The sequence below is a fragment of the Falco peregrinus genome, chromosome 12 (assembly GCF_023634155.1).
Source record: "Falco peregrinus isolate bFalPer1 chromosome 12, bFalPer1.pri, whole genome shotgun sequence".
In the NCBI taxonomy this organism is placed as follows: Eukaryota; Metazoa; Chordata; class Aves; order Falconiformes; family Falconidae; genus Falco; species Falco peregrinus.
This window is the reverse complement of record NC_073732.1, coordinates 25,015,740-25,034,562: the sequence shown is the minus strand read 5'-3', so window position 1 is coordinate 25,034,562 and position 18,823 is coordinate 25,015,740. Positions and strand designations below refer to the sequence as shown.

The 18,823-nt window shown below is 42.6% G+C and overlaps 1 protein-coding gene across 4 annotated transcripts in view; it reads right to left on the bottom strand.

Annotated features, from left to right (window-relative positions):
• Positions 1–440: 440 nt before the first annotated feature.
• Positions 441–18,823, bottom strand: part of GOLIM4 (golgi integral membrane protein 4) — a 36,682-nt gene continuing 18,299 nt past the window's right edge. For 2 of the 4 annotated variants that reach the window (XM_055817174.1, XM_027784781.2), the window contains 13 exons: positions 18,365–18,418; positions 17,707–17,857; positions 16,277–16,359; positions 15,600–15,683; positions 12,485–12,652; positions 11,343–11,675; positions 9,882–10,120; positions 7,716–7,795; positions 7,116–7,228; positions 5,762–5,929; positions 4,943–5,011; positions 2,777–2,857; positions 441–2,416 (listed from right to left, as the gene is read on the bottom strand). In XM_055817174.1, coding sequence (XP_055673149.1) covers positions 2,261–2,416; positions 2,777–2,857; positions 4,943–5,011; positions 5,762–5,929; positions 7,116–7,228; positions 7,716–7,795; positions 9,882–10,120; positions 11,343–11,675; positions 12,485–12,652; positions 15,600–15,683; positions 16,277–16,359; positions 17,707–17,857; positions 18,365–18,418 — 1,779 coding nt within the window. In that variant the 3' untranslated portion in view covers positions 441–2,260. Of the gene's footprint in view, positions 2,513–2,776; positions 2,858–4,942; positions 5,012–5,761; positions 5,930–7,115; positions 7,229–7,715; positions 7,796–9,881; positions 10,121–11,342; positions 11,676–12,484; positions 12,653–15,599; positions 15,684–16,276; positions 16,360–17,706; positions 17,858–18,364; positions 18,419–18,823 lie in introns of all 4 variants that reach the window. The other 2 variants (XM_027784783.2, XM_013298147.3) reach the window with 2 other exon arrangements.

Below are 18,823 nucleotides of genomic sequence, written 5' to 3'. Positions count from 1 at the left end.
CCGGCTTGTTGTAAGTGCTAGGTACGGTGAGAAGATGGAGCCCTTTGCATTGGGAGCCCTCCCTGCCCCCCGTGAGCCGTCCCCTCTGTGGGAAGGGCTCTGCTGGCCTGAGCGGCCCCACACAGACAGCGGGGGTGGCCCCTGCCCCGCGGGGTGGGCAGGAGCGAGGGCAGGCGGCCCGTCTGTGTGCCCCTGTCAGGGGGGCCAGAAGGCTGAGGTGCTCTGGTGCTCCAGCTGGAGAAGGGCCTCGGTCGCGGTAACGGTTTAGAGAGTGCACCTCCAGCCCGCCAGAAGCTGCCCCCGGTGCTGGTGCTGCCCCCGGTGCTGGTGCTGCCCCGGGTGCCCCTCACCGACACGCCACGGCGCTGCCAGCTCCCTCCCTCTGCCGCTCTCCGCTGCGCTCCGTTAACGCGGCATGAACGAAAACACGGGCACACTGGTGAAAGATCAGTAACGATACTCTAGTTTATTGACTGCAGTCAAGTTTTATTATGCCTCAAATAATTAAATACTGCAACCATGACATTAAAAATACAGGCCAATTTACCAAAATAATTGTATTCTGAAGATTATGTACATATTATACATTTTACAGTATCATGTAAACTTTTTTTTTTTATACATAAGGTAAATCTGATCTATGGTAACTAGAAAACCCAAAATACCTGCTGACAAAAATCTTCCTATGAAACATAAGCACTGTGTCTGGGACATTTAGGAAAATTGCAAAGAATGGAAACCAGCTATAAAACATAATATAATTGAGTTAGTAGAAAAATGAATTAAATTACATTCATATAAAAAGTTAAACTAAAAACATTGCTATGCATCATTATTAAAAAAGGGAAAAATCCCAAACCCTCTCCTTTTATATATTAACACACACTTTCATGGGGAGCTACTGTGCACCTCATTTCCAGCAATGGGGCGTAGCCTAGGAAATCCAGATTCCCGTTCTCCTTTTAACATATATTAAATAACTAGGGTCTGTACCAATACAAATATTGTATATATTCATGCACCGTGATTATGTTCATAGTAGCCTACACCAAGGCACAATTTTTTTTGTCATTCCCCCCCCCCCCCCCCCCCGCCCCTTACATTTCAGCATGCAGTGCTAGAGATGTTGGCTGTTCAAAAAAACTTCTGTGGGACTTCTCCCTAGTCTGATTTTTCACACTAGGGGACACAGAAATCCTTCCAGCATAGACTTAAATATAAATAAGTAAAAGAAGGTAAAGGCCTTAGTTCAACATCTTGCACCAAGCGTATCAACGCAGTTAATACGCCTTAACCCTCTCTACGGACTCCAGAAAGCATGTCACTGAGGCAATGTCATTTTATTTCTCCGGTCAAATATTTTAATATATATTAACTAGGAGAAAAAAAGTGTTCCTTCTATAAATCTTCATTCACATGACAGCTGTAGTGTTTTGGTTTGGCATAATGGATCTTCAAGTCTAAATTGGTTCGTAGCTCACATCTCATCTCAGCATACCACTATTTGCATTATCTGCTATGTAGTGCATGTAATTGAAGTACCTAGGCATGCTCATTAAAATAAATGCATAATTTAACTGTATATAAACAGCTGCCAAAATTAACAGCTGTTAACCTGGCTGTATTTTGAAGGCTTGTAAAACTTGCATATTTTATATGTTAGTTCTGCACCTATAAAAGGCCTGGTCCTGCAAATAGCTAGGCATGTGCTTGTCCGCAAGGATTTGAAGAATCTCAAGAGATTATAAGGAATGAAACTACCCCTGGGCCTCTCCGAGCAGCGCAGATCCTGCCCGGGGCAGGCAGCGGCCAGCCGTTAGTCAGCAAAGCTGCCAGGGAAGACCACGAGAGCTGGGGTGACTAACGTCGACGGCCTTTAGGCACTAGGTATGTTCCCTCAGATGGTGAACGCGTCCAAATTCAGACCAAACATCTGTCGGACCTGGACAAGGTAAGAGTGTATTCCAAAATGGCCTTTATAAAACATGCCCAGAATTACAAAAAATTAAACCTATAGGATGTCTGTTTATGTACAGCTGTAATAGAAAAGAAATCCTAATCTAGAGTATCAAAATACCGTATTCATATAAACATAGGAGACCATCTAATAGAAAAGTAAAAAGTCTAAAACACAAACTTTTTTGGGAAATTAAATATCCTAAAAAAGTTGTTGGGCTTTTTGGAAAAAAAAAAAAAAAAAAAATAAAGAACAAACACACACAGGAATCTTTGTGCTGGAAAAAAAAAAAAAAGAGGCGGACTACATCTCCCCTCGTCTACGAGTTTTTGCTGCAACAGCTCTGCCTTCCTCCTCCTCGTCCTCCTCCTCGTAATTTTCTTCATGAACTTCTTTTTGGTTGTTCTCTTCTTGCATTTCTTGCTCTTGATCTGCTCCTCTGTTATTCTTTTCATCTGCCTGATTGGGGGGGAGGGAAACCCAACAAACAAACCCAGAACAGCAGAGTCAGTGCATCTGCCAGTTTCCTTACAGTTTATTTTTTATGAGATGAAGCTAAGGGAAAGGAAGAATGACTGTCAGCTGGAGTTGTTAAAGCCGATGGACAGAAACAGGAAAGATTTTCAAAGGCCTCCAGGCAGCAGGAACTGATGTGGGGGTGGAAGGATGAGCAAAAGCATGTTGGGACAGCATGAAATTTTAAGGTCTATGCTCTAAAGCAAGCTACAACAATTATTATATAATGGCACTGTGACATGATCGCAGTTATGTTAAGTGTTTAATCATGTCACCGAGTTTGTGGGTTTATACACTACTTACATTTTCATCATTTTCACCATATGGCTCTTCAGCATTGCGTTCCAGTTCTCGTTTCTTCTCTTCAGTCAAATCTTCCTGGATCTACAAAGTACAGAAACATTCTGTATATTTCAATTTCCTTTAAAAAAGTAGCCTGTGGCATAAATGTATGCATTTTCACAGCGACACTTTTACAGCATGAAGATTGAAAGAGAGGGAGAAGAGGGCATGGAGAGGTTAGAGGGGGGGTGGAAACCAACCGCCCAACAATGGGGAAGCTCACTTCCTCTGAGAGCATGTTTCACTTTTAAGTACCATTTTCACAGACCTTCCCATCATCAGCTAACACTTCCAGATTTCCATTCCATGTTTTAACTTCAGATATATATTATTTTCTCCTTGTCCTTCAGAGTAAGAGTCATGATGCAGCAAAGAGACAATACCGATCCTTCCACCCCACCCTGGACTCCTACAACTGTTTCAGCTCCGATATGCAGTGCACGTATTTAATGGTAACTTTGTCCACGTTTTCCCAGCAGTTGAGTGCTCCTTCTGCCAACTGCTCTTGGAAAGCCACAAAAGAGCAAGGGAGGACTGGGAGCGAAGAAGAATCTCTCCCAACTCTACCCTTGGAAAGAGCAGGCCATGCTGAATCTGTGTTCCAGATGTTCAGGTCCTGAGCTATCGCTTCGACATGGTTTAGTGGTGGACTTGGCAGTCCTGGGTTAACGGTTCGACTTGATGATCTCAAAGGTCTTTTTTAACCTCAATGATTTTCTGGTTCAGCCCTCTCCCTCGCTTCCACGTCCCTTTAGGTGCAGCTTTGAAAGAGCTATGCTTTTCAAAGTAAACTTGTCTTTCGGAGAATGCTGTTCTGCGTTCTGCTCCAAAGGGTGTCCTGCGAGCCGTGTCATATGCTCCTCCTGTAAGGCTGTACAGCCCTCCCGTGGGAAAAAGCTCCTTCACCTGGCTGGGAAACATTCGCCACTCAGTGCTGCCACCTCCCCTGCCGCAGGGCGAGGACCAGACTGCTGCTAGCAGCTGCTGTCATTCTCCACAGCAGCAACAGCAACAGCCTTCCCAACACCACCGCTAGCAGGAGAGTGTGTTCAGCAGCTGCTTCCAACAGGAGGCAAAGCTGCTGGTGAACAAGCTCTCTGGGGTTAGGAAGTGCTGCCAGCAGAAGGGCAGCCACCGAACCTGCATCACTTTGAGGGATATGAGGGCAAGATCTGAACAGCAGCAAGGTACAATACTTGAGCCCACCTACTACAGAATCTGTTCCTGATTACAGCATCTGAATTCTTTCTTGATTGCTTGTTCGATGACTGCTCACTCTTTGACCAGTATGCTTACTGGAAGTATTATAGTCCTTTATCAAGAACATATTAAATGATTTCCTGTAAGCCAAAGAGCAGTTGCCAAGACTACCCCCAGTTCCTCACGACCTTGTTTAAGTAACCTTCTTCTGAACTAGTGGATCCCAAGTGCACACCAGCTAATCTAGACAAAGTGTTCCCCACAAGGGAGTGAGTAATGAGTAGCTGTTCCTGTTGCTTTTTGTAAATCATTATGTAGGAAGTAGAAAACGGCAATTGATTGGGTACGTATCGGAGAACTGCAGGGCAGCTTATGCTAGCGCATGCATAACGAGCGTGCCATTCAGCGTAGGGAGGAAAAAGGCCCTTCCCCTCGTTTTCCCCTCCAGTTCAAAGCGATGTGCTAACAGCTCCTGACTGACTCCACCAATAGGAGGGGCTTACAGACCGTGCATTGCTTGGGAGGAGCACAGATAAATCAAAGTCAGAGCTAAGGAATAAGTAGCTGGCCAAGGAAGCCAGTTTGCCTGGAACAGCAGCATGTGATTAGAGATGCAAAGTTAACGAGGTTTTCAGTGACCTTCAGAAGGCTTGAGGTTTTCAGGAATTCTTCCTTGCGTTGTCAAAGGCTTAATCTTTTCAGTTACTGCACAATTAATACCCTGTTGCATGAACTGCAGCACATAAGCACGAGTAACACCAACAGTGTCCAGGAGTGGACAGCAGAGTAATGGCAAAGGCATCCTATGTTTCTTAGAGTCAAAGTGACTTGGGTTCATCTGGCACTTATAAAAGATACCAACGGTGAATGTTAACGGTGATGTGCTGTGCTACCCGAGTCCATGTATGCTTATGTCTGTTTTCTTACCTCCTCTTCTCCCTCTTCCTGGTATTGTTCATCCACATTATCTTCCTGCTGGTCAGGATTTCCCGCCATCTGCAGAAAGATCATATAAAAATTCAGTTCCACGTTCATGTCTATTAACTTTAGAAGACGGAAGGTTAAAGCTTCTTGTTCTGGAACTAAAACTTCGTGGCCAAAGTAACAATAATAGCATAAGAAGTTATAGTGCATTCATTAGTATTAATGATAGCCTGGCTACATGATTTAGAACTGCCCTAAATTAAAAAATAGACAGCAGAATAATTATAATAAAAATCACTTCGCAGAATAAAGCAAGACTTTCCATACTAAGCAGGAAGACAATGAAATATTCACACCATTAAAGACCAATGCCATAAAAATACCGATTATCTCTGCCTAGAGGAGTTTACAGTTTAAACACGGTTGAAATGCGCAGCATCCCCTGGAACGGCCATAGAGGGAGAATGACGCTGCTGCTTACAGCTGGCTGAGCGCTGATGGCACGGAAGGGATTTGTGCAAAGACACGAGGACTGATGAACAGGTGCTCTTTTTATGAACGGGTGCTCTTGCAGGGGCTTGTGCGACGGTAAATACAGGGGCCCTGAACGACGGGACTACAGAGCCTCGCTGGGTGGAGCCGGTGATGAAAGGCATACCAGCCCATCACCAGGAAGGACTCCACACTTTTACCTGCACTGTCATGTATGGCTTAAGAGATCTTAAAAACAACCCAAACAACCCTAGTTCAGCATTCTCTCACCAAGCTGTGCTATACTATCCTTAAAGAGGGCCTATAGGTGCTTCCTTTCCTTTTACTGACCACTAGGTGCTCTTCCATTCCTGGGTGTCCTTGTTTCTGACTGGCTTCCTTGTGCTTTTCGTTTTCATCAGGTAGATTTTCTTCTCTCTCTTGCTCAGCTTCCTCGAATTCATCTTCTCCCTGATTGTTGGGGTCATCAGCAGGATTCAAATCTTCCACAGCTGCCTTCTGTAATTTTCAGAAGTGAATGTTAAATACATATTTTTATCTCACAGTCAGAGTCCGTTTCCCTTGAAAGCTACCCTAGCATGAGCTATGTTAGAGCCAGCTCCGGACCTGCTGAAACCAGCTGGAATCTCTCCACAGGCATCAGGGGTCACTAGATCAAGCCCTACCCAATACACAAGTGTCAGTTCCTGAAAGAAAAAGTACTGCAGCACTGAGCACAGGCAGCACTGCGTAGGGGTACCTGGCTGCTTGAAACAGATTGAATCTGATGACTTTTTCACATCGGCTGTAGAACTCCTTTTGTGTACTGACTATCTGACAACTGACAATGCCTGATAAGGCCAGGTGAGAAAAGATAAGAGTTTAAATGCTCATGGCTCCAAAGAGCTGATGTGGTCTTTTAGTACCAGTCTGTCCTGCAATATTGACCTTGTCTACTCCTATAATAAAACAAAAGAAAACAACACTCACTTGTCATCGTACTTTGCGGTTCAGAAAATGAACATTTTCTTTCTGCTTATTGTTCAGTAAAAACATTCTTTATAGCTGAGAAGTTAAAGATCCTTTAGAAATATCTGCTATACAGCTTAATTTGCTGAGGGGAAAGGAAGTAAAGACAATATGCTTGGTGTTCCACAACCCCAAGTAAGATGGAGCTTGGGGGAAGGCGCAGGACTGAATATTCTGCATCCAGATCTCCGGGTAATCGACATCATGGCTGTCTTAGTGCTGAGGTATGACCTCTTTCAAGATCTCATGCTTCTTCTGTAGACTCCAGCTGGCTCCAGTGGCTATTGAGTTAGCTCATAACCTCTTAACTAAACTCAGCGTGAAAAATAGCATCACCGCTCTTTTTGACTGACCGCTCCTGTTACTTTTTTGAATCCAAGTTGACCTGTTCAGGTTCCAGCTAAGTCCAAATCCTTTATTCCACCTAAAGTACAAATCAAAGGAATGTAGAAAAAAACCCAACTTGCTTCCAACAAGGAAGCTTTTTCTGACTTCTTCCCAAATCAGTAAGGACAACTTTAAATAGATCTTAGATGTAGTTTTAAACTGTCAAACTTGTCTTCCTAGCAGACCTCTGGTTCATCTTATTTCTGTAACATGCAATTATACTAGATGAGACTTTTGGGTTTTCACTTCAGTAACAACTGCAATCCATAGCATCCTAATTCATACTCACTGATTCATCAGCCTGCTGATTTTCTACTTGATGCTCTGGTTCTTGCTGTTCATTTGCATTATTTTGATCATCATCTTCACCTTCATCCTGGTGGTGGTTGTCGCGTTCATAAGCTGACAAATATTTTATATTGTTATTGTATTACAGCGGTTTCTAGTTAGCCTTTTAAAGAGTCCCCTACATACTAGCTTGCATACGTGCTTTTAGCAGTAGGCAGCCTTTACCTAAAGAGCTTACCTAAACAAAAGGCGCTAACAAAATTGTTTTACTGCTAGCAGGAAAGTGACACAGAAAGATTATATAATTTGAAGAGATCAAACAAAATAGCAGGCAGAGCCAGGAACGTAACCAAGATACACAAAGCCCTATCCTAGTAGCTCAATCAAAAGGACACTTTTACTGTCAAGAACGTGGATATGATCTTTAGTAATTCCTGTATGTCACTCAGTTCAGCCAGTATTATTTGAGTTTCTGGTTTTAAATTGTGAGTTTGTATTTTACTTGAATCCAAACTGGATATGAAATTAATATTAAAATCTTGCATGAAAGGCAGTACACAGGGAACCTGTGAATATGGTAAAGACATAAATTGTATCTTACCTCCTTCCTCTTCGTGAATACCTTGCTCTTCTTCCCCTTGTACGATATCATGGTCCATGTTATCATAATGGGCCTGTTGGCTGAGGAAATTAAATGCCAATACATCATTTTAGTTTCAAAAAAACATGTTTCTGCTTTAATAAACAAACCATCCTACATCTTTGCCTCTCCCAGCTCCTGCCAGAATGGGTTCCAGTTTAGCTTTCTATTACCTAATGTTTTCTCGCATCCTCTTTTGTGAAATATACTTTATAGAACAAAGACTTTCTTGTCCTACTGTGCTAACTTCTCTGCTTGTATTTCTCCATGTATTTCTGTCATACTGGTGGAATTTGCAGTCCTGAGGGATATGGGTCAGGCAAAGAGTAAAGTCAGGACCTGGAATTTCAGGAAAGCAAATTTCCAGCTGTTCAAAGAATTAGTCAATAGGACCCCTGGGAAACTGCCCTCAGGGACAAGGGAGCAGAACACAGCTGGCAGATCTTTAAGGATGCTTCCCAGAGAGCACAAGAGCTCTTGATCCCCAGGTATAAGAAATCAGGCAAGGAGGGCAAGAGATCAGCATGGCTGAGTCGAGACCTGATGGTCAAACTAAACGGCAAGAAGGAAATGCACAGGGAGTGGAAGCAGGGCCAGGTATCCTGGGGAAAGTATAGAGATGCCAGCCAGTTGTGCAGGGATGGGGTCGGGAAGGCCAAGGCGTGGACAGAACTGAAGTTGGCAAGGAAAGCAAAGAATAATAGGAAGGGCTTCTACAGGCATGTCAGCCGGAAAAGGAAGGTCAGAGATAGTATACCGCCCCGATGAGACAGACTGGCAAACTGGTAACAACAGACAAGGAGAAGGCCAAGGTACTCAGCAACATGTTTGCCTCAGTCTTCACTGGCAAACGCTGGAGCGGGTGGACCACAAGGCAGGGACTGGGGGAGCAAAGTCCCTCCCCTGTAAGAGGAGATCAGGTTTGTGACCACCTGAGGAACCTGTACAGACGTAAGTCTATGGGACCCTACAAGATGCATCCCAGAGTCCTGAGGGAATTAGCTGATGCAGTTGCCCAGCCACTCTCCATGATATTTGAAAAATCGTGGCAGTCAGGTGAAGTCCCAGCAGACCGGAAAAAGGGAAACGTTCACCTGTTTTTAAAAAGGGCAGAAAGGAGGGCCCTGGGAACTACGACCTGCCAGCCTCCCCGCTGTGCCTGGGAAGATCACGGAGCACATCCTCCTAGAAGCTATGCTAAGGCACGTGGAGGACAGGGAGGTGATTCAGGACAGCCAGCAGGACTTCACCAAGGGCAAGTCCAGGGGCCACAGTCAATCAGAGGGCTGGAGCACTGCTCCCATGAAGACAGGCTGAGAGATTTGGGGTTGTTCAGCCCAGAGAAAAGAAGGCTCCAGGGAGACCTTACTGCAGCCTTTCAGTATTTAAAAGGGAGCCTACACAAAAGACGGAGACAAACTTTTTAGCGGAGCCAGCTGCAATAGGACAAGAGGTAACGGTTTTAAACTAGAAAAGGGTAGATTTAGACTAATTTTAAACTAAGCAGAAGCATGAGGAAACACGACAGGCAGGGTGAAAGGCATGTAGAAGCTCCAATATCATGAACGTAACTGCATTCACAATAACACTATGATGCTGTCAGGATGCTGGTTTCTCCTGTAATCATGATTTTATCTCTACAACGCAAATAATACTAGCTGCTCTTGTCCAGAAAGTCCTTGTGGAATTACTTAAAAACAGTATCTCACATTTAAGAGAAACTTTAGCGTAGGTGCCCTCATATATATCTGATACTGGAGCTCCTCAGTACTCCAAGATCGTAACTGCTGCTTAGTGGAAAATAATTACTAATTTAAAGCAAGCTTTAAGACAAGGGGCATTGTATTCCAGAAGCCCCTAACCTCTCTCAAGGATGCACATGGCAATGTGCACTCATTACTCCAGGCTTCAGAGGCTTCCATAGTAAAAGGGGAAAAAAAAAGAAGGAAAAAATCCCCTTAAAATAGCAGTAAGATTTATCCTTGAAAAGAAGATGAGGCTCACTGAGTTTAGTTTCTGGGCAGTCAAGGCTTATAGCATTAAACCACCTTCTTTTCAAAGATGGTACGGTGGAAGCCATAAAACCTAGAGCACAGACCATGACAAACTCATGTAAAAGAATTTAACCTGAGCCGGTTTTTATAGAGTTTTTCTCCTTGTTCTGCCTGCTTCTGCAGCTGAAGCTCTTTTTCTTGAAGCTGTTGCTGCCGTAATAGCTGTCCTCGCAGCCTTTGCTGGTGCAGTGATTCCTGATGTTCCCGTAGCTGACTGGCTTCCTCTGCTCTCTGGGCTGCAAGATGTTGCTGCTCTAGCTGTTGTTCATAAGCTGGCTTATGTCTTTTTGTTACAGCTTTTGTTGATGTTATCTGTCAAAGAAATGTGTTAGTCATAGATTAATCATAATTTCAATCATCAGAAACAAGCATGCAGAACCCTATCAAGAAGGAAGAATATGCAGATGCTACATGCAATAGGCAAAATTACAGCAAAGTTATTTTAAGTTTTCTTGTCTCTGCTTAAAGTTTAATTATCGTTTTTAATGTTGGGGTGTTTGTGGAGGACATGAGGAAGGAAGAGGAGATAATGGGCTGGAGGAATGCATGCTTTTCTCACATGTCGATAATGATAAACCCACCAAGATATTACCAGTAAAGGAAGTTTTGATGGCTGGCAATTAAGTCAGAAAATACGTTTCCATTGATTTACCTGGTAATTTCAATCGGGGTTGCTTTGAGCCTTAAGTGAGACTCTGCACACTGTTACAGTCAGCAGTACTCTAACTGCAGTTTCACAGCTCAACCTATTGCTGCTGTTCTAACCCGCTGCACCTCTTCAACAACGGCTTCGCATCGCAGCGGAGTCATACAATTAATCTGCTAGGAGACTAAGTATTTACAAAGCCTGAGGTGAGATCAGTAAAATATATTCTCCACTGGAGATCCAATCTAGAATGTAAATCCAGGATTTGCAGGTTTTATTTAGAGCTGCATAGAGCAAGACTTGCCATTGCTATGCACTGATTTCCCCTGGCTATTTTAGTCACGTTCATCTCGCAGTTAAAAACCTCCTGTCAAACGACAGAGAACATTTAGATGGAAATGTGTTTACAGAAGGGAGGTACATCTGACAAGGAAACACACTGCAATTTGCTGAGATGCATCGAATTAGTAAGGCAGGACAGCTCTCCATCAGTGATGAAGATAAGTCTCATTCTCATCTTCTTCCCATCAGCCACCACAGGCCTCAAATTTAAAGCAGGAGATGAGATTCAATCTGACTGCTCTTTTTTTCCATCTGTTGCTTTTTATCAGCAGAATTAATGTTCATTAAGCTGCACTTGGCCAGCACTGTGGTACATGTGTGCTGACGGTGAGTCTGAAACCTGTGCATCCAAGTGCTTGGAGTCCCAAATTTTCTATGATGGTAATTTTTTTCTAAAAACCAGCGAGTGGTCCAGATCCCAAACTTTCTGTAAGTATGACACTGATTTTACCTAGAAGCAGGCGAGTGCAATACACTGCCAGCAATCGCAAGAGATGCCTCATTTAAACAGCAAATCTAATCAATTAGTAGAGAAGAGCTCCATACCTCTGAATGAAGATGATCGCCCAACATGTTGGTTTCCTCTTCCTTCTGTTCCTGTTTTTTCCAGTCATGCTCTTCTGGTACTTGATCTTGTTCCTCCTCCAAGTGCTCAGGCTGACCTGCCTGCTCCATTTCTTCCTCTTCAAGTTCTTTTTTGCGTTCCTCTTCGACTTGATCAACACGTTGCTCGTCATCCTCTCCAGCTTCTTGCTGCTCCTGGATATTCAGTTCTTTGGTATGCTGGCCTTCATTAGCCCTTCTTTGCAAATGAAAAGGCTCAGCTCCATCTTCTTTTTCCTGGGTATTTATTTCTTCTCTCTCTTTTAGCTTCTCGTTCTGCAAAAATCACACAAGATTACGTGTGCACGAGATATTACGGATTACTTATTTTCAAGAGAGCCAAGGACCAGATACGGATGCCTTTACTCCAGCCTGCAGTAGCGAAGCTGTTATCAGGAGAGCCAAATGCCTGCTTTGGAACAAGCTAAGCCTCCCGCCAGACGGTATCAATACCTGATTCTTGGCGCTGCGCAGCTAGGCAAGGTGCTGTACAACTGCATCATAAAGTCGGTTAAGCTTCATTTTATCTGAAGTGGAACAAAAAACTCCTACAATCCTGTATCTACAAAGCTTTGTATTTTTATTTCCTGTAGGTTCTGCTGGCCAAGAACTCTTGTCAAACAAAACCACAACTGATTTCGTACCTTCTAGATTTTAACCACAACATTGCTTTTTTCTTTTTGAACATCAGATAGCGTTAATTTTAAAGATACTAAACTTAAGTGAAACTGGAACTTTATAAAACACATGAAAAGACAATTTCTTCAGAAGTTGTTAAAGCTTGTTCTGTAACACAGGAGATATCTAAAGTTATAGAGACCACTTACTATTCAAAAAATTAAGATCTTTAGCAACTTCTTAAAGCAGCTTACATAAACCAGTTTAAAGTGGTAATGAGAAAAGGTCTTCGTGAATGTATTTTTCTACTACTCAATAAGATTAAACTGTTCCTTACCACTTTATTCAAGAATTGACAAACGTGTACAATTAAACATACGCTTCTAATAGACATTAAGCACAGAGCTAGTATTTTGCTGAATAAGAACCATTTCCTATAGCATCTGTAGCCAGTCAGTACTTTATACCTCCTCGTGCTCTTCAGCCACGGTTTCATGGTGCATTGGGAGGTCACTGCGGGGAGACGCCACTCGCACCTCTGGTTGCTCATCTGGTCGTTCTAACTTCTCAGGTTGTCGGAAACTTGGCATTTTGTTGAGTGTGTCCTTCAACTGTTTGTATTCCTCCACCTGGGACTAAAGTCAACACATTAATTATAGTATGTTCAAACCAATTTCTCAATAAAACGTAGTCACCTTGGAGTAGGCTTGCTGGCAAGACACATGGTAGAAAGACTCAATATTCATATTAGAGCAAATACCGGGGAGAAGAAGGGATGGGAGCTTTTAAAATGGGTTATTTCCACACACTAGATAATAACGACTCATCACGATCTTTTCAGCCAAAGTGCACATGCATATAAAGTATATTGGAAAAATCTCTGTGGGACAAAGAGAAAGATTTGTCTTATTCATGCCAAGCGGGAGAATTGTCAAAAGGGGATGATGCAGTTTTCCTGGCAGACTAAAGCTAGGGAAATCGAGCGCACCACAACTTCTCCTTTACTGGTAGAAAGAAGTGCAGTTCTTTCAGAAACAGTAGTTTTAAAGTATATATACACGTCATGAAAATGCCAAATCCTCAACATTTAGACAGGTGTTACACGAGACAACAGCCAACATACAGTACTGAGGCAAATAAAGTCATAGTACACCATTGTTGAGGAGCAAGGAAAAAAAAAGAAGAGCAAAAAAAGAAAAAGGAGAAGAGAGAAAATGTCAATGTCTAAAGTCTTCCTGAAACGAAACGGTAAAATGTTGTAATTTGATTTGCTGTTTAACTTTGTTCAAGATTAGGATACTTTCAAAAAGCTCTGAAGTCCACCATGAGAATCCAGACCGGTTGGTACACCGGTCCCTGTCTATACAGCAGACATACAAGGAAGAGTATGTTATAAAGTAAAATTTTTGAGATAGACAGGATTTATAAAAGCCAATCAGCTGCATATACAAAAAGTGGTGACCCACAAAAGGGTTTCTCTGTTGCTCCAGTGGAGGTGGTGGGTGTGTTTACTACCCATTTTAAAGTCAGAGGTGCGTTTCATAATCCTTTTAAAAATTCAGTTTAAAAACTGGCTACAGGTTCCACTTGGTGACTGTGTACGTCATTTTGTGTGTTATGTGGTATCATAGCAATCAATAGTACAGCAGACACGCATGATGCATTGATGTACAATGCATAATACTCATACAGAACAATATCCACAGTGCTACAGATTGACATGATGCAATGCGTACCAGCTCTGAAGCTAGACGCACCTCGAAGCATCTTCAAAAGACTATGGCATCCATTAAAACAGACGGGCCTAAAAGCAAAGCAGAATGCACAGTAATTACTCTTGTCATTCCAGAGGGATACTTCTGCTTCCTGATTAACTGCTGGAGAGTCCAATAAGAAATTTTAGAGGAAAAAATAGTATTTACTTCACATAAGACTAAAACGCAGGTCTCTTGATTTTTACTTCCCCCCCCCCCCCCCTTCCACTCACTGACCATGCCGAAAGACTAATACACCGGTATATTTAAACAGTGCACGTCCAGATCAGAATCAGGTACTCCATGCCACTTGCACGAGTCACGAAGCTGAACATCGTGATTCAAGGCCATAGCTTAAAAGGTATTAATACTGGCAGAAAGACAGGGTTTATAAAAATATATAATGAATCTGTCTGGCTGCTTGAGCTATGGAAAAGTACAAAGATTGCAATGCCTTAAAGATTCAGGTCACAGATTCATTATTGCAGTATTGACTACTAGTATTTAATGTCTAGAATACACTTCGAAATAGAGGGGTCATTTATTGAGCTGTGTTTCTAAGCAATAATCCCTTGTGAACTTTCTGTAGCTGGTTTGCAGGAGAAACTAGGCAACTGTGCTAAATACCTTCTGTTCTGAAAGAATGTGCGAGACCTTCCTTCTCTTGAAGGAAAGGTTCTCCCTTTGATAAATGCCACGTTCTGGCTGCAGATAGAAAGGCTCTGTGCGCCACAGGTTTTCTAATTAAAGAACTGAATCAAAGCCAGGAGAACTAAATGGAGGTTCCCTTTGGATTTGGTGAACCTTAAATCAGACCCTGTATCTGCCCTTGTGGAATTTCAGATATTAGCAAATACATACCAAGTACCTAACGTGGCCAGTGGGAAAAGAGCTTAAAATTAGCTGCCAGCATATTTTAGTGCTGGAAATTCAGATCCTTCATATATTTAGTCTATGAGGGGCTTTCCTGGTCTTTCACTGTTTTTGAGTATCTACACATATTGACATGCCCGACAAACAGAACTGGGGAAAAAAAGGAGAGCCAATGCTTTTAATGCTGCTAATGATTTTGTGGACTGTAAAAACACTTAAATTAAGAAAATTAGTCAGGAATAAAAATAACTTTACACTGCCTCATTGCCTTGCCCTCTGATCTTTCACCAATAGTCCTCCTCTGCTCCAACATTACTTCTACTTTCAGATTCCCAGTGGCCTACACAGCTTGTACTGGCACAGCTGACTGAATCTGCAACACTCTAGCAAAGTCTGCGCTTCACGGAGGGTTCACTTGAAAATCCCATTTAAGAAAGGTAATGCTTCTGCTTCTTTTAAACTTATTTACATTCCACCTGCAGTTTACGTTCCTCCATACATACTATATACTCTACGTCGGTTGCAGTGATGTATATAGCCTTATAAACCTTCCATACACATAAAGAGACTTTATAGCGCACCAGCGTCCAGGTCTTTCTAAGTGATACATGTGAATGTCAGTGTGGGATGTTAAACTAACAGACGTTCTATCAGAGAAGACAGAGAAAGAAAGGTATTTGACAGCTCTCATGGAAGCAGAGATACTCTTCTTATCAGTAAGACATGCATTCTTGGGCCTATAATATAGCTTTTTATTTTCCGACAGCCCTACGATTTGTTGCAGCTTCTTCTTAAAAGCAACCCTTTAACTCATGCATTTCCCTGCAGTGTGCAGCATGGTGCTGACTGCAAACTCCCCATGCGAAAGGCTACATGCACAGCGCTGCAGTCGGCTGGACTCGGAGAAACAAGGGTTAGAAGGTTAGGGCTCGCAGGAGCGGCTCGCCTCGCTGACCTGTGCGGCGGCTAGCGCACTCTTGTGGTCTTCCAGAGTCACTACAAGCTGGTTGTGTTGGGAGAGTAAGTTCTTATGCTGTTGCTACACAAAAAGAAGAACATGACACGTTTCACATCAAGTTCATTCTCCACGTAAATTAGGTAGCCTGGGGGATTTTGAACTAGGAAGATCATTCGATTTATTTCGAAAAGAAAATCCCGAGTTGGAATGACAGCATTTATTTATTCAACACGGAATGTACTTTAAAAAGGGAAAGCGTGCATGTCAGGGAAAAAAACTTGGAGGCCAGGATCTGCGTAACTATAAAATAAAGTTAGAAGTTGGAGTAGATGTTGATGAACACTTTTTTAAAAAACAGAGCTGGAAAACATTAATTTCAGCAAACTTAGATTGCCAAAACCCAATTCTTAACTTGCAAAATCAAATTTCCAATTTCTATACTAAATACATGTCTTCCTTTTTTTTTTTCTTTTTTTTCTTTTTTTTCAAATGAGCATGTACCTAAAGTGCAGGTGGCAAAAGAAAAGAAATCCAGTTCAGCCATATTCTTCTCCTTTCTGCCACATATCAGAAACTCTAAGTCTCCAGCATAGCCCATTTCTGGCTTGTTAAAACTTGGGAAAATGTTTCATTTTCCTAAAGGTCTTTAAAGTTCTCCCCAAAGTAAAGCCTACCTTGACATCTTGTAGCTGGGTGTGAATGTCTTGGTGAGCTTTTCTCAACTGCCTGTTCTCCTCCCGTAAGTTATATAAGGATTCTGTTTAAAAGAAATGATATAGAGAATTTAAACCCAGTCAGATCTATAATACCAGATTAAACACCAAAATTAAGGCTATAACACAAACCACCTAAAATCCCACAGAACTGCTACAATAAAAATGGATTAGAGTAATTGCATGGTTTGTTTATGTTAATCTCTCCCCAGCCCTATAAAAACCTTACATTTTCAAGCAGAAAGTTGTAAAATTTGGTTAAAATCTATATTAGTGCACCCAGTCTGCAACTGGAATTATGCATTGCTCTTCACACTGGGGCCTGCAGACAGCAAAATTCATTATGGTAATCTGAATCTTTAAAAGGCAGAGAGGAAGCCACCCTCCCCTCTTCTCCCACATCGCATCTGGTGAGTGAGAATTTTGTGGTGGGACTAAGCCATTCTTTTGGAAGAAGCACCCAGATGGCCGGCATACGTAAAAAGCTTTACGTTCTGGGACCAGGGAGAGGGGCTCCTCTTCCCACTTCTTACATTATGTTGATGTGGAATATTGCAAGCAGACACAGGCAGGCTCTTCCCACGCTCCAAGCTGCTAGGCTGCAATCCAGCTCAGTCCAAGAGCTAGCTGTATGACTTCGCTGGTGCGGTGCCAAAGCAGAGCTAATAAACACAGCCTCTGCCTGCAAAATACTGTGCAGACAAAACTGCAGACAGCTCCAAAACTAACTCATGTGTTAGTGACACATGGCAGAAAGTGGCTGAAGGCCCTTGATGGGGAGAGCCCCATCCTTTTGTTCTGTGCAATTGTGTAATTAGGACCGAATAGGTCTGCCAACTGCAAAGAATCTCTTTAATAGGAAACTGGATGCCAAGAGTAAATAACGAATACTTCATCGTCCAGGTGTACAGGTGCGACATGTTTCAGACAAGGTGATACATGTAGAGCAAATGAGGTCTAAAATGTATGTAAAGTCACTTCATAAAAAAGCACAATTAAATCGCTGAGAGAAATAACAAATTCTTAGATTGCCTTTCAATTAAAAAAAAAAAAAAAAGAGTAGAGGCAAACCGATTTTTCCAGTTTTATACAAGTCTTAGAACTAAAAATGAAAACCTGGATAAGTCAGCCTCTGGCACTTGATGGGCTTTTAAGTGCCGTGTTTCTTACTGTTTCTCTAATACAGATAGAAACACCAAGCACACATACGAACAGATTTCAGAAAGAGGCCACAGAAGGTCACAGAAGACTAAACTGTAACTTATCAGGAGGAAGGTACATGAATGACCTGTTAGCAAGAACAGAGAAAATGCCTTTCTGTCTCACATCACACAAAACACGATGACAACTACACATTTTAATACGGGCAGCCAGATGCAGGTTACATATACCCTTCAGCTTGGAGATCTCCTGCTCTTTTTCCTGCTGCAGTTGTAAGTATCGCTCCTTGTGATCGCTGAAGGTTCTGCTAAACTCTTCTCCTTGTTTTCGGTGATCCTCCTCAAGGTCGGCATGCTGTTTCTTCAGTTCTTCGTGTTGACTCTGCAAATACCAAGAACAGTTCTGTATCTGCATATCTGGTTAATATTGTCTTTGGCAGTTTGTTAAATAAGTCCAGATGAATAGGAAGCATTCATAACAAGAAGTTTATTATTCAAAGCATGCATATTGCAGCTCCTTTCAAGCACAAAATGATCTCTGTGATGAGTAGCCGCCTGTTCTAGGGCTACGTCACCTCACCCTGCAGTTGCACTGTCCCATTGGGAGCTGCTGAATGTGTCTAAGAAAATCCTTACATGCCAAACTACATAAAGTCTGATAAGTCAGCATTCCACACAAGTAATTGCATTTGATAAGATTAAATTACCCACTGGAAAGCCTGACTAGGAAAAACTTCAGTAAATCATCGTTTAACGGTACTGCGGTAAGAGGAAGGCGCCATCGATGGACGGACATTCTGGAGAGAACCACCAGAAGCCAGCGAGGCCGTATCTCCCCGACACAGCAGAAAGCCCATTTCACAGGACACTGGCAACCTCGGTGACCTACCTTCAACATCTGGTGTTGTACACTCAGTGCACTGTATCGGCTGTTTGAGTCTTGCTGTAAAACAAGAACACCGGTGTGTTAAACAGAACAATGCTGTCACTCCTCTGAGCCCTGGACATGCAGTCACCCAGGAGCCACAAGCCAACGGACACAGCTCCCCAGGAAACAAATTAATCTCTCTACCTGGTTTGGAACTTAGCAAGCAGATATATACTTTGCACTTACTGCAGCAACAATGTATTTTAACTTAGTTTACTCAGCTCAGAAACCGCTCCCCTGTTTCGACACTAAGTAGCCGTAAAATCCTAATTCACCGGCTTTATGAAGAGTTCCTTACAGGTCTCTGGGTCCTTTGCCAGATACAGCTTTCCTTCTGGCACTTGGTATATAAAACAAAGTTTCTTGATGTTTTCACACTTTCCAGTTCAAAGACCACGTGCTACAAAGTTGTCTCTGTCC